At 37.7% G+C, this 23,743-nt stretch overlaps 1 protein-coding gene across 2 annotated transcripts in view; it reads right to left on the reverse strand.

The window, feature by feature from the left end:
• The window catches only part of CCNY (cyclin Y), a 239,846-nt gene that overhangs the window by 56,717 nt on the left and 159,386 nt on the right, over positions 1–23,743 (reverse strand). The window contains exons 1-3 of one of the 2 annotated variants that reach the window (XM_079107714.1): positions 15,609–15,887; positions 14,898–14,972; positions 3,515–3,549 (exon numbers count right to left, since the gene is read on the reverse strand). In XM_079107714.1, the coding sequence (XP_078963840.1) occupies positions 3,515–3,549; positions 14,898–14,964 (102 nt within the window). In that variant the 5' untranslated portion in view covers positions 14,965–14,972; positions 15,609–15,887. Of the gene's footprint in view, positions 1–3,514; positions 3,550–14,897; positions 14,973–15,608; positions 15,888–23,743 lie in introns of those variants that run through there. The other variant, XM_079107713.1, reaches the window with a different exon arrangement.

Below are 23,743 nucleotides of genomic sequence, written 5' to 3' on the forward strand. Positions count from 1 at the left end.
TTGCGTAAGTATGGGTGACATTAAGTAGCACACCCAACTGGGCTTTCTCGTATCAAAATGCATCTGCAGCAAAGCAAAGGAGACATAAGGGAAGTTAGCCATTGAACTCCTGGTTCATTTTATTTGAATATCTTTTTTTTTTCTTTTTTTTCTTTTTCCTTAAACGTCTTTGATCATTTGACTTTAGGTACGCTGTCCCATGTGGCAGGAAAATGTAATAGAAAAACTAGGCTATGGTAAAAGGCATGAGTTTCCCCCTAAGTTTCGGGAATGATTTCAGACTACAGCTACTTACAAAGTCACCCACAACTTATAATCAGAGATTTTCACATTTTAAGACTTATTAAGATAAGTAACCATTAAAAAAAAAAGAGCAAACCCAAAATGTCAGCAAAATTAAAGCACAAACTTTAAATAAAGTCTGTTATACAAGTCTTTTTAAAAAATGCCTCTCACAATGTACTAAATTTTCCTATAACTGTTCATTCTAATTACATCTGAAACATAGGTGCTGATTATTCTATTAATCTTTATAATTCACCCTGATTTAACTTGCTGTCAAAACTCCCAGAGCAGTTTATTCTCAAATGGTTTCAGGCTTTAAAACCTGTAATAAGTTCTTTCAGAAGCTGCCACCTTTTACTTGATCCCTTAAAGTCTCTTTTTTTCTGAGTCAGTTAAAGGCCTACCCTCTTAACCAGCCTGCCTGGGGGTTCTATTCTCTAGTCCCCGCCCACCCCCAAGAAGGTTCTGGGTCAAAGTTTACTCTTTTCACTTGCTAATATGTGTTGTTTGCTGAGAGCCAGAAAAACTTGATTTTTCTCCATCTGGAGGAGGTTATTTCCCCTGTAGTTACCATTTATCCTAGGAGTAGAGCAAAAGCACCCCACTTCTCTTACTTGGCATATATATATATATATATATATATATATATATATATATATATATCCATTTTTCTTTCACTTTTCTTCAATAATAGCTTCTTATAGATTACCTAAGCAACAGGTACTAAGTAGGCTCTTCAGAAACTTAAAGATGAAACTAAAGAATATCCCTCAAAATAAAGCAAGTAGAATCGAAGTTTCTTCAGAAATGTGAAGGAGAAATCAAACAAAATCCCTCACATTAAAGAAAATAAAATATGGTCAAAAAGAAAGAATATGTTATTCCAGAGTTCAACAACAAATTAAAATTATAAATTTTACTTAGGATCTGTATTCAGAAATAAATCCTACAGATTGTGCTATAAAAATTTAATTATGAATGTTACATCTAATTTCAGATAAGCAAATTAATCCCTGTCCCAATGGGAATTGGTCTTACTATCTGAGAAACATAGGATAAGTGCTAAGTCCCAATCCTGGTTCCACTGTTTATCTGGCTAACTTCTTTGTAGCTCTGTTTATGTATCAGTAAAATGGGAAGGATACATACAGAAACCTAGCCTGGTTAACTATGCTAACTAAATGAGTGAGTGCATTAAACCAAATCAGAACAGATCATGGCACCCAAACAGTAAAGTACTAATTACTGCTATCCCTTATCTTTTCCCTACTGTTCTAACTTATTAGACCCAAGTCACAAAGCCTGAAAAGCACCGTTTATTAGACTAATTGAATCTGCAGGTAATTTCACTCAAACTGTATTTCAATGGGTTGGAATAGCACACTCCAGTGGCGTTTTCCAGCAGTGGCAGGGCAGATGCACTCATTTGCAGCTAGGTCTGTTCATGGATTGGAGGGTCACGCTGTTCCAGGGTCATATGTTACATAAGACACTCAGCACAGCGCTTTCTTCTGTACAGGAACAAGTTCATGTGAGAGATCTCGGCACCTGTGTGATTTCACTCTTTGTATTACTAGATGAGAGGTTTTACAGAGTTTGAAGAGTGGGCTGAGTTGCAGAGGATACCTCGAGTTAGAATGCATAGCCCACCCCACCCTAAGCCATATCCTGGTTCATGGAAATTGACTCAGTGTGTGGCAGGTGCCAGGACTGTGCAGCACATAAAGTGTGAGGTTAAGTGAGAGAGCATGAAGTAAATGTGCAAGTCAGAACTATATGAGCATAACTCTGTTTCATTAGCCACAATCACAGCAGAGAGGCATGAACAAATTCCTGCTCTCCTCTTTCCTTACTACACCCTTAATGGAGCTGCAGTGAACTGCAAAGATGGCCTGGCTGCTTTTTCTGCTCTTCCTTCCCCTGCAAACTCCTTGGCAAACATGCTAATGGAGGGGAAAGAAGTCAAGTGCACCCAGCAGGTAAAAAACTGGATGCAAGAATTTGGAGGATTAGTTTCAATCACTCACATTTCTATATTCATGTATACCCTGCTTTCAAAAGAAAAGGCATGGCAATTTCGTTATCTTTTCTTTGTGACATATTATGACTTCCCAGATGCTTTATATTGATGCTTCAAAATTTGAGGGGGCAGGCAAAGAGGTCATGAACTGCTTTAAGAATCTGATAAAAGCTATAGGCCCTCTGATCCCTACAAAACTATGTATCTCCTAAGGTCCCTGTGTGGTACCTCTGGGGGCATAAGCCCAGCCTATGAACATCTTTCTCACTGCATTTTGTCCAGATTTTCAAGGGGCAAAATATACAATATTATGGCTCTAAGTCTTATGAATACACAGCTTTACTGTCAAGTATTTCAAGATCTGCAAACACTTAAAGGCAGACATTCTAAGAATCCTAGGAAAGATCTCTGTGAGGTCAAATACATCACTCTTATTTTCATTACGAGGACTGATGGCATATTTATTTTGATAATTTACCTACTTCATCATTCCATACCTCATGATAGTTTTCTTTACTAAAGGAAGAGGCACTTACTAAGAAGGAGAGGAGGAGTGGCTATAACTTTCCTGGTAACAGAGCTTGCCATGAGGCATGGGGTGGGGGTTGGGGGCTAGAGACAGCCAGCTGCACCTGCTGCTCAAGGCAGTGACAAAGTATCTCAATGGAACACCTTCCACCTGGCCACCAAGGGAGGGGTGTACTGCTTAGAATGACCAAGGGATCAGAGGTAAATTTTTGAAAAACTTCTAAAATTAAAGTGTTAAGTTTCTCCTTTCTTTGGACTCCCAAAAAGTGTGATAGTGATTGTGCAGAGCAGGCAGATAGCTTATGGAAAACAATTATATGTTCATTTAATTGGAATTGAGCTACAGAGAAATAGTAACTTGGGAATGTAAAGGAAATTAAGAATTAGAAATTAAAAAGAAGTCCTTTCACTTGAACCTGTGTGGTGTTTGCTATGGCATCATTCACCCATCTCTTTCCATTAGTAACATAGTTTAGGGGCTCTGGAAAAACATTTGGGGCAGTGTATAAATGCCAAGTGAAGCTCCGTATAATTACACACCAAACTGAGCACTGTAACATTTTCCACATTTTTCTAAGTATGAACACAATACAAGAAGCATTTTTACCCATCAAAGATACAGTTATTTAAACTCTTTATACCATACAATCATGAAAAACACAGGAAGACAGCTTCACTTACATGGTTAATGAAGAGACTCTTGCGTTTTTCTCTCACTGTGAAAACAAAAGATGCAACAGAAATGTTACATGCCTGTGTGCCAAGGCCTGGCGGGTTGCTGAGGACTGGGCCATTATGTCGTGGACCCATTCTTCCACCAACCAATATACCCAGTTGCTTACTCAACAAATGTAAGAATAAGAGACCTGCATGAATGCAGACCTGAACTTGGCTAACAGAAAGAAATATAAATCCAATTAAACAGCACCCTAACAAAATAACCAATTATAAAATCAAATAAAGGGTAAATGATTTCCATTCAATAAATAAAGTATTTATTAATTAGTAAATCACATAAAACTTATATGCACCCAATAGTTTAAGATGATTAACAAATAACAGGACTACTTATTTCTAACCATTGGACCCATAAAGATCCATATTATATTAGTGGACTAAAAATAACAACAATATCCATAACAGCATTAATGTACATGACAGCTGATGTATATCACAGAAGTGTCCTTTATCATGGAAACTGACTGCTCTCCATGCTGTGTGCTGATGAACAGGATTGGGCTTTCATCTAGCAGGTCTTCTGGAGCATCTTGCAGCACCCCCTCTTCCCAGGGAGGCAGATAAAAAAAACTCAACAGTAATAAAACACTGCTCTGTCTAACAAGATTGCTTCTCACCCTGCTGTCTGCACAGCCTGGCTTATACTAAGTGGCTCAGCTGCCAGCACCCCCAAGCCTCAGTGTTTGTTAAACAGGCCTTCAAACCCAGGGATGCAGAACGGTTCCCAGGAACTCAAAAGAGATTATAGTAAAGCTAATGTCATTGAATTTTTGCATTTTCTTTCTTCAAGCAAGCTTTTGGGGTACATACTAGTCCACTTTATGAGTAGTTCACTGTAAAGGATATAAAGAACAGGCTTCCTGCAAGGGGGATGACATTTTAGGTGGCTACCTCAGGATATCTAAAACCATAGGGTGCAAATCTAGCTTATCCTCTGAGGAAGGTTTATTTTGTTTCTTTGTATCTTTGTATCTGCAGTCCATATTCTAAAAGCAGATAACCTTTAGTTTTCAGAAGTTCTCTGGCTAATCTGTCAGAGGAGCCTAGGAATTGTTTTCCAATCCTTCATATGCAATTCTCAGATTCACAAGGAAACACCTGTCTTTTCCTTAGGAACCCTATTCTCAGGAGCTGAGGGTGTAAACTCAGTGTTAGAGCACTTACCTAAGCATGCTTCAGCACTGGGGGGAAAAAATCCCATACTCTCTGGAATGACTGCCATTGCTTTCCTATCTCAAAGATATCTGAGATACAGAAGCCAAAGCTGGTCTGAGGATACAGTTGGTTTCATTGAAGAGAGAGACTAAGGGATAGAAGGTGTCTACACCTAGGTGTCAGAAGGATTATCTGCAGGTGATCAGGCGATTAGCTTACTCCTGTCACAGGATAGGAAGATAAGTACCAGAGTGCTGGGTGCACAGGCCACATCTAAGGTCAGACCAACACACACAGACCACAGTGATAGAGGAATGTGTCTCTTAATGAGGTTGCATGACTACTTTCTACCTAACTCCATGTAAATACCCACACATGAACCCTAACAAAAGAAAAATGAGGTGTGGCTATAAAAGCTGGGTACACAGGTACACATGTGTGAATGTATGTGCATGTGTACAAACATACATGTTTTCCTTAAACTAATTCATTACTATCCTACTAGACATGTAGCCAGAAATAGAGGTATAATGACATTGCTGCGGTGATTTCCCATTTACTAAAGGGATATGGAAACGCTCCACATGGGCCACAATTCTGAAAGAGTTTCCAGAAAATTTTGTAGATGACATCTAGCCTTTCTCAGAGGATCCCAGCAACAGACTTTATGTCTTCCAATTACAGGACCCACCTTTAGGTCACCTCAACCTTCTACACTATTTCCTGCCCTCCAGTAAACAATGCCTCAAGGAACAATTTCCTTTAAGAAATACTAGAGTTTCTTATAAGGGTACTATTGAGAAGATTAAACATTATTCAAACACCAGTGAAAAGGATGGAAAATAGTACAGACTGAAACAGTTCGGACAGAAAGTTATACCTAAAAAGCTTTACAACACACTAAAATAAAACCATAGTAGACAAATAGAAATATTATAAAAGTGTATGCTATCCTTGGTACATTACCTACAAGGATCAATCTCAGGGATGAATCAGACCATTTCCATGAATTCTAACTGGTTCCAGAATGGTAAAAAAAATTGAAGTACACAAAGACTATTATAAAAACACTTAAGGTTAAGGTATCCAAATCTGTTACAGAATCTTTTAGGCACTGACTGCTTTCAACCATATGAATTTCTACATGCTATCCTATTTACCTGAAAGCAATTGGGCTTGCTGAATCTGATCTGAAACCTAGGGCTCACAGAACAAATCAGGTCTGTACTTTCCTGTTACTTTGTAGTCCCTCCTAGAGGGCCTTTGCAAGTCTGCAGAGTCTGAGAGATCTTTCTATACATGCATCCTTTGATTGGTTGGTTTCCTTTTTGAGTCTTCCAAGCCTCAAAAGAATCACCAGTCTCTACACAAAGAAGAATAACTCCTACTCTCCATGTTCTGACTAGGTGGCCCATTTCTCTTACTTACTACCTGCATCAGACCATCATGAAGCACTTCAGGATAAGATTACTGTAGCTGAGCTAATTCTCTCTCATTATTAAGAATTTGGCTTTAATCATTTTGAAGACTTCAGTATTTCTGGTTTCTAAAAACATATTCATCAAAATCTCTGGAGTTTTCAAAGTTCCCACATAATTGAGTACACTAATAAGTCATATTTTGCTTTGTTAGAAAAAAACAAGCAATAAATCGTGGCTCATTAAATCTTATTTTTCTTGGGAGAAGACTGTGATACCCTTTGATCCAATCTATAATAGTTTGTTAAGAGGATTTTAATTGGCTATAGCAATAATACATAATAATTTAAACAAAAAATGTACTAGTGGCTTTAAAAGTCACTTTTAATGGCTACTAGTACATTGCACTAGTACAAAACACTACCAATGGCATTAGTCTTCTCCAGATAAAATAGTAAGCTAGAAGTAAGTGGAAGTGTTTGCAATCTGAGGGACAAACAAAATTTCACTTAAGTTGCTAGGAAACACTACCTTGCCACAATATCACAGCAGTAAAATTTCTTTAGTCTTAAAAATACAAATTTTTGGAAAAATCTAGTTCTTAATTATTAATAAGGATTTGTTAACATTCTAAATGCAATTTCAGCTAACCTCTTTTACGCATAGGACTTTAAAAATTGCTTTGGTTTCCTATCTTCCTTTTCTAAAATAGACCTTTCCAGTGGTTAAGTGTCAGCCACAGGACATTAGGACTAAAGAGGTCTTGATATACTACCTAATCCAACATCTTTCTCTTAGAGATGAGGAAGCCACCCACACAGGTGCAGACAAGAAGTGACTAGAAGGGGTAGGAGAGAAACAAGGAGGGTTTGCTAGGCTCCTCCTGGGGCTCTATCCTCTGCACTACTCTTCTTTTAGAAGCATCAGTGATGGTGGAGGTCCCTAGAATCTGCATGAAATTAGTTCTTCTTTAAAAACAGAATGATACTTAGGATCCAATATAAACAGAGCTAAGCTATGCTACAAAGAAAAATTACTTAGCTTATGAATTACTCTGGATGTGAAGAACTGGAAGTCACACAAGCCAGAGGCTTCAACTCTGATGTAAAGAATTATGGCATTCAGTTTGGAGATGTGAAACTGGGTGCTGAAATGGCAACGTAGATTACAAAAAGCTGGTTCAAAAGAAAGGTTCTTACTCCCCTTTTTTTTCCTGTGGATGCCAGATCAATAAAATTTTTCTCACAATAAGTTTGAGATTACCACACAATTCCTGCAGGTTTCAATATTGCAGTGGATTTTTTCACCTAATTCAAAACACAACAAATGAGCCCTAGTTTAGATACCAAAGTTCCTGCCTCCCTGAGCTCATAACCTGACAGGGAGGTCATGAACACAATGAGCAGGACACAAAGTGCACTATGGGAGGACAGCACCCCACACTTCCCTGAGCAAGGCATCCTGGTGAGGTCATTCCCATGAGGCATACCTCCTTCAATTCAGGAAGTGATCTCAGGACTGCCAAAAGGACATGTTTATTTCTAAACTCAGCACTGAAGAACAGGACATTCTGTGCATTCAAATGGAAATCTAAATAGTAGGGCAGATGAGACAAGGAAAACAAAAGGAAAAAATTTAATGTCTAGGGCAGATCCAGTCACAAAAAGGAAAAAACTCCAGGGAAGGGAACTGGAGGCAGATGCTGGACATAGGAGAAGCTACTCACAGAACAAGTGTCTGTCTAAGCTGCCAATCAACCTTAGGATGTTTTCTGTTTCCCATAGAAATAGCTAGGGCCAAGGGATTTCTTCAGAAGCATAAAAACTTCAGTTAAGTGGGATTCTTTTAAAACTATTTGATTATAAAAGAAATGCATGCTTATATAGAAAATTTGGAACAAACTGAGCAGTAAAAGGAAGAAAATACAACTACAAATGAAATAAAAACTTGGAAAATACACAGACACATAAAGAAAAAAAAAATTAATCCAACAATCCAGAGGTTCACTAGTCAAATTTTGTTATGTATCTTTCAAGTCTTTTCCTGATGTATACTTATCAGATGTATTATATGCACTAGTGTAAATGGATGCAATCATATGTAAACACACCAAGAAATATGCCCATTCTTCTATTAGTGTGTTAGCACTTTCACTGCTTATATATTATTTCTTTAAAACATAAATGTACTAATTCTTTGTATCATGTATTATAATACTTCCCCCACATAACATAAAGGTGTAAGGGAAAAAGTCAAGCAATACGATGCACATCACTACTGCAACAGAGAAGTATGCAGACTCAATGGGGGCAGAGGACTGAGGGCTAACTTCTAAAATGAATCATATTTATTTTCTCAGAGTTTCTTAGTGTATTCAGGTTATGCCAAGTGCAACTAAATGAAAAGAGTAGTAGGAAAAATTTAAAGTTGTTTGTTACATCTGGTAACTTTTTTTTTTTTTTTTTTGTACTATAGAAACTGCAAAAGTAAGTAGCTCCTGTAACTTTCACAGATCAAGTGGATTCCAATTCTTTACTTTCAATAAAATTGAAGGAGAACAAGACTGAATTGTAGCTGATTATTAGATATTATTTTAGAGATTTCTGACATATAAACCACATGGAGTAAAATAATTCAGTGATATTACTATAACAAAAGTCCCTCTATTCCTGTTTATGTAGGTGCATGAAGTTCCTCAGCAATAAAAAAACAAAGGCTTTGATAGTGAATACTGCCCTCATCCCAGAACTAAGTAATATTCAACCACAGAAGCATCTTAATAAGAAATGTTTTTTCTAAAAAAAAAAAAAAAATGTTTTTTCTAAAAAAAAATTAGTTTTAATACTCATTAAAATTTGAATATTTGTATTCTGCTCAACTGAGTAGTGGTAAGTATAATAATATATTTTAACATTTTGAGCCTTATAACTGTCAAAAATTTTAAAAATGATTGAATTTAACTCCATATTTTTATGAGAAATAAATTATGAGAAATGATTTTCAGAAATCAAAACATATTACATTACAATAAAATTCTGTGGAAAAAGAATGAAAATACAAAGTTCAAGATGAAAATGGAATGATATGAAATTTCCCATGACTAAAGAAGAACATGTTCATAATATTTTGAAATGACTTGGTGGATATCAAAAGACTACAGTAATTAAAGTTCTTTTGAAACATTTTTAAAGGATAGTTTTATTTTAAAATATTGTTTATAATACATCAGAAAGTATATCCTTTGATAGGATGAAAATTTTTAACATTAAAACAAAAATGTTTGAGGAAGTTCATAGTTTCTCAAAATTATTTTCAATGGTATGTAAGCAAAGGGAAAAAAGAATGAAAATCACTGATATTTAAGAGCTTTGGTTCCTATGAATGCTTCAACATCTGACTTCCCTACAGAGGTCTTCCCTACAGAGCCTGACAAGCTCCAGAGGAGACACACAGAGGGACAGACCAGGAACTAGAAAAGGGCATCCCAAAACTCAGTGTGCATGAAGATGATAAAGACAGCTGGGAAATTGTGGGTGAGGGAAGGGTAAGAAGCTCATTGGACTGGACCAAGGAAAGAGATCTCTGGCACAACACATGCTCCTAAATGCCAGATAAAAGGAACACAAGAAGGTTGGTCCTCTTCCTATGCTAAAGTTCAACTATGCCCAGGATCAGACACATTCTACACAGAAATGGCCATAAAACATTATTTCAATTGTAGTATTTCTGAAAGAATGTGCAAAGAAATTCATGGCTTTTTTTTTTTTTTTTTTTTTGGCAAGTTGCGGGGCAGGGGACAGTTTACCAGGAATTGAACTGATAGGCACTCAGCCCTAGTGTGTGTTTTATTTAGAGACAGGGTCTCACTGAGTTGCTTAGTGCCTCACTTTTGCTGAGGCTGGCTTTGAACTCTCAATCCTCCTGCCTCAGTCTCCTGCTGGGATTACAGGAGTGTGCCACTAAACCCAGCTCATATTTTTATTTCTGAGTTTTTTCTTTCTACTTTGGCTTTAAGCCACTCAAAGATCAGTTTTTATTCCTTAATTATTTCTAAGGATTCTTGAGAAACACAGAATTCTGTCATATACCCAGGCATGCCTGTACAAGCACATGATTTAATTTTTGTCCAATTTCTTTTTCAAGACAAAGGGCTTCTAAAAACGATACTAATGAAAAAAATGATGTAAATTGGCTGTTTTCTCCTAGTACTTAAGCACAAGCTCTCATATCTTATGAACATAATAAATTAAAATAGGTATAGAAAAGATGCAGACATCAGGAACTGCATGCAATTCTTCCCTACAGGCAAAAGTGATCACATAAAAAGCCAAGGCAGGTCAAGCGAATTAATTTCTCTCCCCTCTGGCAATTTTCTCCACCCTGTGAGGAACCCTTGGTCGCTTCTTTGTTGAACGGCTCTTTTACAAAAGAAGTCTGCAATGACATCTTATTTGTGCAAAGATATGACAGAAAGGGCAGTCACTCTGGCTTTGGATAGAATACCCCTAACTTCAGCCAGCTGGAAGGGTCTAATTAGCAAGCACTCTATTATCATTCAGTTTTGCTGGAGTTTCCAGTATCTTTTTAAAGAATGAGAAAAAGTTACCAAGTCCAGCCTAAACCTCTTTGATATCCAGATGGAAAGGGAAATTAGCAATCAAGAAACTCTACTTATTGCAGGTAACATCTAAATCAGACTAATGAACAGGTGGTAGGTGGAACACATGGCCCACAGAGCTTGTCTGCCCATCAAGCATGGAGAAGGAAAGAGGTGGAGGGGACTGCAGAGGAAAACAAGCTGCAAAATCTAGAGAGCTACAAGGCTGTGGACCTAAGAAGTAGCTGCCCTAACATAACTGTCATCACCCCACACTCAAGACTAAACCACTTGAACCTGAAGGAAAGAGAAGTCACCAGATTCAAAGAAAAGAAATCTAACAGGTGCTGTGGGTCTTGCTGACTTGGATTATAACATTTCTTCCAATTATAACAAAACTAGCATGGGTGGGTGGGTGAGTGGGTCTCACAACTGTGAACTGCTCCAGTACTGTTAGAATATGGGGTCATGCAATGGAAATGAAAATTTATCCAAGTGAAGAACTATAACAATCAAACCAAGAATGTTTCCTGGCTCTGTAATTTTTCCTTCTTTCAACCAGTTGGGCTGGCACATCCACAAGCACTGAGGGAAGCACAGGGAACACTGTCCCTTTCCCTCTAGGAGCTAGTGGGTGGCAGAGACAAGGAAATACCCCAATTTGGTTCTGACTACAAAGCAAGCATTCACAGGCTGCTGTAGGAGCTCACCAAAGGCCTACTTAACCTGAGGGGTCAAGGAAACCTTCACCAAGGAAGTGATGGCAGAAATGAGTCCTGAAGACAGAAATGAGCCATGTGAAAGACAGAAGGGAAATCCAGGCAGATGCAAAGAAGCAGAAAGCAATGGCCATATTTGAAGAACTGCAAGAGCACAGAAGCATAAAACGAAGAGAAGAAGTGGACTGGGAAGGAAGGCAGAGGTTGGACTATGAAGGGCCTTATATTCTAGACTGAAGTATTTGCAACTTAGTTCTAAGGCAACTGGGAACTAAAAAACTAAGTAAAAAGTGACAAAATCATATCTGATTTATACAAAGTCCCTTCACCTAGTAGCAACACAGATCTAGGTCTGGAAAGCATAAGGTCAAAGTTGGAGAGACCAACCTAGGGGGCTGCTACAGTAATCCAAGGGAGAAATTTTGAGCCCAACCTAAAGGAACAGCAATGAGAATGGGAAAGTCAATAAGATTCAATGGCTATGTAAAAGATAAAACTCAATATACCTTAGATAACCTACATGCCATAGTATGCTGGAAAATGTTCAAAAAAAGAATGCTCTTATTTGCAGCATTTACAATTTCTGTGGTATAAGTAAACCCAGCATGGTATCACTGAAAGTGGAGCTAGGAAGATGTGTGTGCAGTGCAAAGTCAGCTCCAGCACAGGTGCCTACATGAGAGAACTAAGAATCAGGCAGAGTCTAGAAAAATACAATGCCTTCCCTGGCTTAGGGACCCAGGCAGGGTAGGAAATGTAGGAAGTTAACTGAGTTCCTAAGTTCCCTTTGGGACATATTGAGTTAGAGGAACCTGTGACCTTCATTGTAAAGATGTCCAGCAGGAAACTGGATGCACTGGTTTTAAACTCTGCAGAGAAACATCTGGTGGGACATTATAGCTGAAATGAAAGTCACAATGAACTGTGTAAAGACCAAAACAATATGAGGGTGGAAGAATCCTGGGAAACACTAAATTAAAGGGATAAATGGAGGAAAAGAAGCTTATTTCTCAGAAGGGTGCCTGAGAAGGAACTTACAGAAAGGGAAGATTTCTTGGAACCAATTTGCCAAAAGCCAATTCACCAAAGAGTCAATTCGTCAAAAAAATTCAATTACCAAAGTTACATATTTTAAAGACCTATTACTTTATTTTATTTTCTTTCCCCACTTCCTCTCTTCCTTCCCTCCCTCCCTTCCTCCTTCCTTCCTCTCTCCCTCCCCCCCCCCAACCCCCCTACCCCCGCCCAATGTTAGAGATCAAACCCAGGGCCTTGCACATATCAGGCATATTCGACCACTGAGCCACATTCCCAGCCCCCATCTATTTCTTTTAACTATGAATAAAGCAATTGTTTATTAGATAGACTTATTCTCAGCAAATTGGCCTGGTTGAAGACAGGAAGTCAAGTGGGCCATGGTGGTGCACACCTATAATCCCAGCAACTCGGGAGGCTACGAGAGGAGGAGAGTGAGTTTGAGGCCAACCTCAACAACTTAGTGAGACCCTAAGCAACTTAGTGAAATCCTATCTCAAAATAAAAAGTAAAAAGCATTGATAATATAATATAGCTTAGTGGCAGAAGACCCCTAGGTTCAATCCCCAGTACCATCAAAAAAAAAAAAAAAAGAGAAGTTTTAAAAAGCTTGACGTGAGTGGTGGTGAGTGCCACCAGAGTGGTCAATATATGGAAGGGAAAATGTCCTCCAGTAACCTTACTACCCACACTCCACAGAACTGTGATGGGGTGGAAAACCTCAGTAGGAAAAGTGAATGAAAAGGAAAAGCAGGCATGGTACAGAAGCTGTCACTAAACACAGGAGTAAAGGAAAACACATAAGGGGAAAGAGCATTTGTGATTTTTCTTTTCATTTCTAACATGTATGTTCACAGTGTATTTACACATTGAGTGGAAAGATCCAGCATTTTAGATATTAAAGCAATAAAATAAGGGGTTAGAGTAATCGATGCCCAGTGTTCCAGAAGAGGAAGAGGAATGACATCTAGAGGACAGAGGAAGGAGTATGTCCCTACGCTATTTCTGGAGCAATCCTTCTGCTAGGTCATTTCCTTCCACCTAGAGGCCCTGATATAATTTCATGCAATCCTGTTAGAATATTTTTTGAATGATGTAGGTAAGTACATTCAGTTCTTCTGACATTCACTTTTCATTGTCCCAAACTCTAATCCTCACTGTTATTCTCCTTCCCTTGTAATATTCTACCCCTCCCAATGGCCTCCCATTTAACCGGGGGGAAAATGTGGGTTTTATGTATCCAATACATTCAAAACTGCCTTCGCAAGTATTTGATGCCTATATTAATTTACTCTTACTCTTGAAAACATTTATTTTTTTGTAACCACACCAAAGTCTTTCAAGTCAACTCAGTGGCCTGCTTAATTAAAGATAACCAGTATCACATCAGTATTATATCTTGCCAAAATTGTTAACCTAATCATTATTAAGAAGTTATCAATTTGTTATGAACTTACTATTTTAAACATGTTTGGCTATCTTCCAATCACTTCAGGATCTTTTCTAAACTAGAGCTTAGCAACTTGCCAAAAAAGTCGAGAACAGAATCTACTGGACTTCCATATCATAAAATAATATCCTGGTCATTATATAATTATATGCCATTCTTTTCTATAGGCATCCTACCAAGATTTATGACCACTGTACCGTATAAATTTTATCTTATTTCCTCTTTGTAACCAAGGGCCAGGGAACAGTGAGAGATAAGCCAGAGACTAAAAAAAAAGAATAGCCCCTAGGAGGAATCCTATACACATCTAGGATAAACCACAAAGATCCTAAGCTCTGTAAGAACAAGCTGATTAAAAGCTTGGCAAAAGGGCTTGGGTTGTGGCTCAATGGTAGAGCACTTGCCTAGGAGGTATGAGGCACTGGGTTCGGTCCACGGCACCACATATAAATAAATTAAAGGTACTATGTTCATCTACAACTAAAAATATTAAAAAAAAAAAAAAAACCTGGCAAAAAAAGAAAACATTTGCTACAAGTGTAGAGAGGTTCAATTCAGCCATGTAGCAAAACAAGAGAGGGGTGCTTTTACTTAAGGTTTACATCTTGCTCTCTTTTATATACTGTCCAATGTAACAAACCTGTATGATCTTTTGAGAACTGATACAAGTTATCAGTTTTTAAAGGTAAATTTCTGACTCAGAGTAAAAACTCCTGCTACAGAATGTGTATAGAGATAATCAAGCTAACTGGCAAAAATCAAGTTAGTTATTTCAAATGGTAAATTCTAAAAACAACTCATTACAAAAGCAGAAACACAAAAGGAATCACCATTAAACACATACTTCAGGGTCAGTAAAAGGCATATTATTTCACATTGAAAATGGAAAATCAAGATGTAGGCTAACTATAAACATGAGCCTTTTTGTTTAAAAAATAAATTAGTAACCTACCGTCTGTCTGAGATTTACTGAGGAATATTGTGCTGGCCCGAGGATGATCTGAAGGATTGAATTCCATGTTCAAATCTTTAAAGAAAAAAAGAAAAAAATATATATGAATAACCATCTGATAACTAAGGACGGCCAAGATTAATTTTCAATTTTTTTCAACCTTAATTGCTAATGCATTTCAATGATTCTTGGAACCTCGTTATTGTTAATAGATTCCTTTGGTTCAACTGAAAACACTATTCTTTAGAAATGTGAAAAGGTCCTACATAAAAATTAGATATCCAGGCTGTATGTCTCAAACTCCATTTTATTTTTAAGAGTATGTTCTACACCCAAGAGACCACAAAACAGAAGGACCAATTATCATCTGCAATTATGGTGAGTTGCACTGCAACAGGATTGTCTGAACTCTATCTGAAGTCCATCTGAAGTCCACTGTTAAGAGGTATTTCCTTGTCAAAGGTGATTAAAATAGGATATCTCAACTGGGTAGGTTCAGTCAGCATCCACACACCCTGCTTAGTTAAAATTATTTTGGAAAGCAAAACTTATCCCTTAGGATAAACACTGCCTATTGGCCATTTGTAGGCCTAATCTGGCCACACATGTATTCTCTTTGATCCATACCTTGGAAAAAAACAATTCAGGTGAACATATAAAAATCAAGAGACATCAAACACACCACAAGGGGAAAAAAATCCCTATTTCCACCTTCTCTGAAGAAATCAGATCACTTGGTGAGGTCACACCCTTCAGATGGTACACTGGACTCCAAATCCTCAGGCCCCAGTCCTCTCCCATTTCTTGACACTCCATAGCACCCCTTACTTTCCCTTCTTTCCCACTCCCAGGCACTTGGTTTTGCAGCAGTCCCTGAATTAGAACAATCTTCAAAGGTTAGGGCCTTGTCGACTCAGAATCACACTACAGAAGAATTTTTCAGTTAAACACAAAAAAATAAAGAAAATGAAAGTAATAGCAACAAGAAGCTCAATCTCATTCTACGAAAAGACTGGTTAAGCAAGCCAAGAGAATTAAGTTAGGGAGGACAAAGAAAAACAAAAAAAAATAAATAAATAAAACAAAACAAAAAAAAAACACTGGAATGTCGGAATGGTCTTCAAATCAGCTTATATCATCAAAATGAAAACTATATGAGATTCAATTATTCCAATGAATGTTTAAAAAACTAATCAATACCAATAAAAACAAATAGTACATGACCTTAATTTAAATAGCTAATGAAGTCAAAGATAAAAGAAAGGAAAAACAAGGATGGTCACATGAACACCGAAGGCAACACCAAATCACTTATCCTCAGCAAACCTCTGACATGACATAGTGTGTTCCCACATCAGCGGATCACTTCCTGAACTGTACTTCCTAATTTCTCACTGAAACTTGATTTAAAAAACACCTACTGAATCTTTGTTTTATGGGGGAAGGGCACTTGGGGTTGAACTCAGGGCACTAAACCACTGAGCCACATTCCCAGCCCTATTTTGTATTTTATTTAGAGACAGGGTCTCACTGAGTTGCTTAGTGCCTCCCTTTTGCTGAGACTGGCTTTGAACTTGCAATCCTCTTGACTCAGCCTCCTGAGCTGCTAGGATTACAGGCTATGCCACTGAATGTGGCTCTACTGAATCTTAAAACACATGCTACATCAATTATCTGGGGTTCTTTTGGTATCACATAACTTGTATTAAAGTTACACCAGTGTTTCACAGCGAAAGGCATTGATGGATGTTGATGGAAGGAGAAAGATGGTAAAGATAAACAATTTTTCAAACACTTCAATTTGAATTTGATGAAGTTAGGCCAGAAAATTCCTGGTGAAAATGACTGTGGAAGGTTTCCTGCTCAACTAGGATCATGATTTTTTTTTTTTTTAAATGGGGGGTTAAATAACAAAGGTGCTAATTTTTTGAGGATCTCTACATATAAAAATGAGGGCAATATGTAATCCTAACCACTATGGAAACTGTTAAACTTTCGGAAACCTTAACATAATCCCTGTGGAAAAGCATCAACTAAAAGTGATGAGCGTGTGGTGCCTACATGTTCCTGGAGCAATAACAACATCCCAATGCCCTGGCTTCAAACCGGGTCAGCACCACAAATCCTTATTTTTTTTTTTTTTCACTTTTTTTATTTGTTCTTTTTAGATATGTAATGACTGTAGAGTGTATATTGACATATTATACATACATGAAGTATAAGTTATTCAAATTAGGATCCCATTCTTGTGATTGTACATGATGTGGAGTTTTACTGGTGATGTATTTATATATGAACACAGAAAAGTTATGTCCAGTTCATTCTACTGTCTTTTCTATTCCCATTCCCCTCTCACTTCCCTTTGTTCACCTTTGTCTAACCCAAAGTACTTCTATTCTTGCCTCACCCCACCTCTACTGTGTGTTAGCATCTACATATCAGAGATAACATTTGGCCTTGTTTTTTGGGGACTGGCTTATTTCGCCTAGAATGACAGTCTCCTATTCCATCCATTTACCAGCAGATGCCATCACTCCATTCTTCTCTGTGGGCCGAGTAACATTCCATCATGTATATATACCATATTTTCTTTATGCATTCATCTGTTGAAGGGTGCCTAGCTTGGTTCCATTGCTTAACTATTGTGAACTGAACTGTTATGAACATGGATGTGGCTGCATCACTGTAGTTTGCTGATTTTAAGTCCTTTGGGTATATAATGAGGAGTGGATAGTTGGGTCAATGATGGCTCCATTTCAAGTTTTCTGAGGCATCTCCATACTGCTTTCCAGAGTGGTTGCACCAATTTGCAGTTCCATCAGCAATGCATGAGTGTACCTTTTCCTCCACATCCTCACCAACATTTACTGTTACTTGTATTCTTGATAACTGCCATTCTAACTGGAGTGAGATGGAATCTTGCTAGAGATGTTGAACATTTTTTCATATATTTGTTGACTGATCATATTTCTTCTTCTGTGAAGTGTCTCTTCTGCTCCTTTGCCATTTATTGACTGGGTTGTTTTCTTGGTGTGAAGTTTTTTGAGTTCTTTATATATCCTGAATTTTTATGCTCTATCAGAGGTTCAGGTGGGAAAGATTTTCTTCCATTCTATAGGCTCTTTTTTTTTTTTTTTTTTACATTCTTGATTGTTTCCTTTAATACGAAAAAGCTTCTTAGCTTGATACAGTCTCATTTATTGATTCCTGATTTTATTTCCTTAGGAGTCTTGTTGAGGAAGTTGGTTCCTAAGCCTACATGATGGAAAGTTGGGCCTACATTTTCTTCTCATAGGCACAGAGTCTCTGATCTAAGGTCTAGGTCCTTGATCCACTTTCAGTTGAGTTTTTTGTAGGGTAAGCAATAAGGTTCAATTTTATTCTGCTACATATGGATTTCCAGTTTTCCCAGCACCATTTCTTGAAGAGGCTATCTTTTCTCCAATGAATTCTTTGGTACTTCTGTTTAGTGTAAGGTAACTATTTATATGGTTTTTCTCTGTATCTTCTACTCTGTTTCATTGGTCTTCATGTCTGTTTTGGTTCCAATATCATGCTGTTTTTGTACTACAGCTCTGTAGTATAATTTAAGATCTGCTACACTTTTCTTGCTAAGGATTATTTTGGCTATTCTGGGACTCTTGTTTTTCCAAATGAATTTCATGACTGCTCTTTCTATGAAAAACATCACTGAAATTTTAGTAGGAATTGTATTAAATCTGTATAGCATTTTTGGTAGTATGGCCATTTTGACAATATTAATTCTGCTTATCCCAGAATGTGGGAGGTTTTTTCCATTAATTTCTTTCTTTAGTGTCCTATAGTTTTCACTATAGAGGTCTCTCACCTCTTTTGTTAGATTGATTCCCCAACAAAATTATTTTTCTGAGGCTATTGTGAATGGGATAGTTTTCCTGATTTCATTTTCAGTTGATTCATCATTAGTGTATAGGAATGCAACTGATTTATGGGTATTAATTTTATATTCTGCTACTTTGCTGAATTCATTTATGAGTTCTAGAAGTTTTCTGGTGGAGATTTTTGGGACTTTTAAATATAGATCATGTCATCAGAAAGCAGGCCTCTTCTTTTCCTATTCCTATCCCTTTAATTTCTTTCTTTTGCCTAATTGCTCTGGCTAGGATTTCAAGGGCTATGTTGAATAGAAATGGAGAAAAGGGGGATCTTTGTCTTGCTCCAGTTTTTAGAAGGAATGCTTTCAATACTTCTCCATTTAGAATGATGTTGGACTTGGCTTGAACATATATAACTTTTACTAGGTTGAGGTATGTTCCTACTATCCCTAGTTTTTCTAGTGTTTTGAACATGAATGGATGCTGTTTTTGTCAAATGTTTTTACTGCACTTTCTGATTCTTGTCTTTAAGTCTACTGATGTGATGTATTATGTTAACTGATTTACATATGTAGAACCAACCTTGCTTCCCTGGGATGAACCCCACTTGATCATGGTGCACTATCTTTTCGGTAAGTTTTTGTATACAATTTGCCAGTAATTTTATTAAGAATTTTGGCATCTATGTTCATCAGGAATACTGGTTTGAAGTTTTATTTTCTTTGTCTGGTTTTGGTATCAAAGTGAAACTAGCCTTCATAGAATGAGTTTGGAAAGGGTCTCTCCTTTTCTATTTCATGGAATAACTTAAGGAGGACTGGTGTTAGTTCTTCTTTGAAGGTCTGGTAGAACTCAGCTGAAAATCAGTCTGATCCTGGGCTTTTCTTTGTAGGTAGGCTTTTGATGGCATCTTCAATTTCATTGGAAAGCCTTACTTTGTTCCTCAACACCCAGTGTCTACTCATTGATCCGACAGTTTTTTTTTTAAAACCAGGTGTTATTATTAAAAGCTATCAGATGTGGTTTTTTGAACACCACAAAGTATGTAAAGCTTTCCTATTTGGAGGCAAAACTACAAAATACCGCCAATTCTTTAAGCATGAGATCCTGCTCCTAAATCCCAGAATGTCCTAGAGATTAGAATTCTTTGCCATAATGCACACAAGTCCTCAAAATTGCTAAGAATAGGGACGTCACAGGTTCTAAGAGAGAGCTTCCAACAATAGACATTTGTTATAGTTAATAATAATATATCAATGTTATGGTTTAGACCATGGTTTAAAGTGTTCCCCTAAAGCTCATGTGAGACAATGCAAGAAAGCTTAACAATGCAAGAAAGCTTAATCTAGATAGGGGTTTAACTCAGTGGTAACTGCAGGCAGGTAGGACATGGCTGGAGGAAGTGGATCTTTGGAGAAGTACCTGTGAGTTATACATTTTGTCCTTATTGAGCAGAATTTTCTCTCTCTCTACTTCTTGGGGCCATGCTTCCAGCTGCTCTTCTCCACACCACTCTTCCACCATGATATCTTGCCTCACCTCAGGCCCTGAAGAATGGAGTCTGTCATGTATGGACTGAAACCTCTGAAATTGAAACCAAATAAACTTTTCCCCCTCTAAATTTGTTCTTGTCCAGTCTTGGTGAAATCAGTGAAAACGCTAAAACAATCTACATAGTGAAATGTTAATCTACCATTTAAAAATCATACAAAGAATATTTTATTGACATGGAAAGCCACATGTCATTAGGTGAGGAAAAGCAGTATGATAACACTCTGGGGCATACGCATAGGCATACGCATAGGCACAGAAAACATATTCAAAAGCATATACACCAATATTCTTTGAACAATGCAACTGAGGTTTTTAATTTGTTTTTTGTCTTGGCTTATCGGTGTTTTTTAAAGTTTCTACATTAAGCACACTTTTGTTGGTATGATTTTTAAACTTCTGTAATTTGAAAAATTTACTTTAAGACAACTTGTAAAAACTGATTAAACCTCTACTACCCTCTTAGATGGTGATCTACTTCTCTAGCTCATGCTAGTATTCACGGGACATGCCCAGAACTCTCCTGGCTGTGGCCGTGGGACCTTTCCTGAAATTAGAGGAGACATGCATAGCCACTAGGGTTAAGTTTTGCTCACAGCACTGACCACTTGCTACTGGAACTCACAACAGCTCAGAGGGACCTCTGAGGTAGGTAACCTCATTCTCTAGCAACTGCCACTGTGTATCTTCATTCTTTCTGCTTTCTCTCCTACAGGCAAACCATGCAGCAAGAATGTCACTTCACACTTTCCCCATGAGAGCTATAGTACCAATTGATATCAAGGAAAATGCTATCTTGTGTTTCCTTTATGGCCATGTCATACTTCTAGGTCTGAACTTTAATGCTCACTGTGTCACAAGTTGTTTCCTGATGAGGACAAGCATCACCTTAACTCTGTACTCTAATGAGGAGCAACTCAAGCTAACTTTAGAGAAAATGAGATCAGCATCTACTGTGATGAGCGCAGTGAGGCTGAGAAGGATGAAGTGTCCACCTGAGTAGTGAAAGAACTTGGTTCTCCTGCCATCCCTACTACACCACACCTTACCTGGGATCCTGGCTGCCATATAAGGACTGAAGCCTGCATTAGGGGTGAGGCAAAGATTGATGCAGAGGGAATAACAGAGGCCCCTAAAGCTGAATTCATAACACACAATATTCCTCAAGATCTCCCTGAAATTTAAATTTCGGAATCTATATACCATATGAGATAGCCAGGAGGTTTTTCCACAAAGAAAACTCTAGGAATTCTCTGTTTTGAACACCAGGGCACACAACGCTACTGAGGGGAGCTTCTGAGGTCATCACTAGTTTAATACTTCAAAGCATGTTCAGATGTTTTTGTACACATTAGGGGACAACATTTTCATAACTTCCTGTATATTACTTAGAAAAAAACATTAATGCTAATGTGTCAGTTTTTTGTCTTTATGACCAAAATACCTGACAAAAATAACTTAGAAGAGGAAAAGTTTATTTTGGCTCATGGGTTATAGAGGCCTCTCTGTCCATAGCCAATCAACTCCATTGCTCTTGGGCTAAGATGAGGAAAAACATCATGGCAGAGGAAAGCTGTTCAGCTCATAGCAGCTAGGAATCAGGGAGTGAGAAGGGGTCAAGGAGAAGACAGACTCTTCCAGGGCACACCCTCAGTGACCTATTTCTTCCAGCTGCGTCCCACCTCCCAGTAGTACATGCATTTATCACAGGATTAATCCACTTTATGAACTGATAAAGTTTCAGCCCTCAAATCCAATCATTTCACTTCTAAACACTCCTGTATTACCTAACACATGAGCTCTTGGAGGGACATTTCAGATCTACACCATAATACTAGTTTGCATTTTCTCTAGTCCTAACCTAGATTTATTTTCCATAACAAAGAGCAAAGTAATGACACACCTGATGAGTACAAGCCAATGGGCTACCTTTGCACAGAAGTCTGAGGAACTGACTTATCTCAGTACCTGTAATGTGAAGGTAGGTGCTATGGACTGTATGTGGTTTGTGTGTGTCCCCTAAGGCTTCCTGCTTAAATTTAGTCATTATTGTGATATATCAAGAAGGTAAAAACTTAATCCAACTACATGTTCAAAGGTAGGGCCTTTAGGAGGTAAAAAAAATATTAGATAAAGTCATTAGGAGGGGGCCCCATGACTGAATCCTGGCAGCAAGAGGGAGAGAAACCAGAAAGACATACATACACATGTATGTTTTCTGTCTCGGCCAAGAAAAGTCATTATCAGATGTGACACTTCACACTGAACCAGAACTATGGGCCAAAATAAACCTCTTTTCTTTATAAAGTGGCCTGTCTTAAGTATTTCCTTTATAGTAATAAAAACAGCAGATGAATACAGGAGTTCAACCATATAATCTGGCTTATCAAGCATAGATCTAAATATCTAAAAAGGCAAAGTACTTGTATGCAGAACCGCCAGGTCATTCCTAGGATTCAAGTTTAAGAGAGCAAACTCAGATCTTGAAAAGATATACAGTTATTATAATATATTCTTTGGCATAGGAATTCCAACTTTTCAGGAAACTAAAAATGGGAGAAAACAGCATCCTCACAAGCAAAGCGAAATAAACCTGTTGTATCACTCAATACTCTCAAGTCAAGCAAGACAAATCTGCTAGTTAAGTCATAAAGAAAAAGATCCCCCCCGACTGCAGAGTCCAGAAAAAATGGTACCCAAAACATGTATGGGTTGCAACACACTTGGAAGAGCATGGTATTGTCAGCTCAGTCAGATGATGTTCCCAAATGACAAGAATTAAAAGGAAGAAATTCATGGAATATTGACTTTCCATATTGTATGAAATGAACTTCACAGCTAAAGGACACTAACCACTTTGCTAAACTCAGTTCTAATGGTATACTATATATTTTTAAAGTAAAAATTTGAACACTAAAGTTCACATAATCCTCCCTCAATTCAACACCAAACCAAATACTCCTCTTCCTTGCAACAGCCCCTCACCAGGAACTTCACACTGCCCCAGTCCTAACCCTAGACCTGTCTCCCCGGAACACAGATAGCTGTGACTTTCCTACCTGCTCCTGCCAAGCTCTTCAAGGACCTCACACGCTAACTTATCAAAAGAAGAAAAGTGTGAGACATGGTTTATCCTACATGAACTCATAATTTGGTCAAACAAGATAAAGTACGTGACACATTATAGCACAGGACCACAAAGAATGAAATATCTGCCCAAATCCTATGAGACAGAAAACAGTGTGCTTAAAATCAAAGAACTGAAACAAAACAATGGACACAGAAAGGATCAAAAATAAATACTTCTTTTTTTTAAAAAAAAATTTCCTGTCAAGGCTATTCCGGTGAATTCAGTTAAATAGAATAAATATGTGTCAAGAGTCCGTGCTATATGGTAAATATTGTGTTCAATCCTGTTGCTACTAAAAGACTATTTCAGGG

Source organism: Sciurus vulgaris (assembly GCF_902686455.1).
Source record: "Sciurus vulgaris genome assembly, chromosome: 12".
Classification (NCBI taxonomy): domain Eukaryota; kingdom Metazoa; phylum Chordata; class Mammalia; order Rodentia; family Sciuridae; genus Sciurus; species Sciurus vulgaris.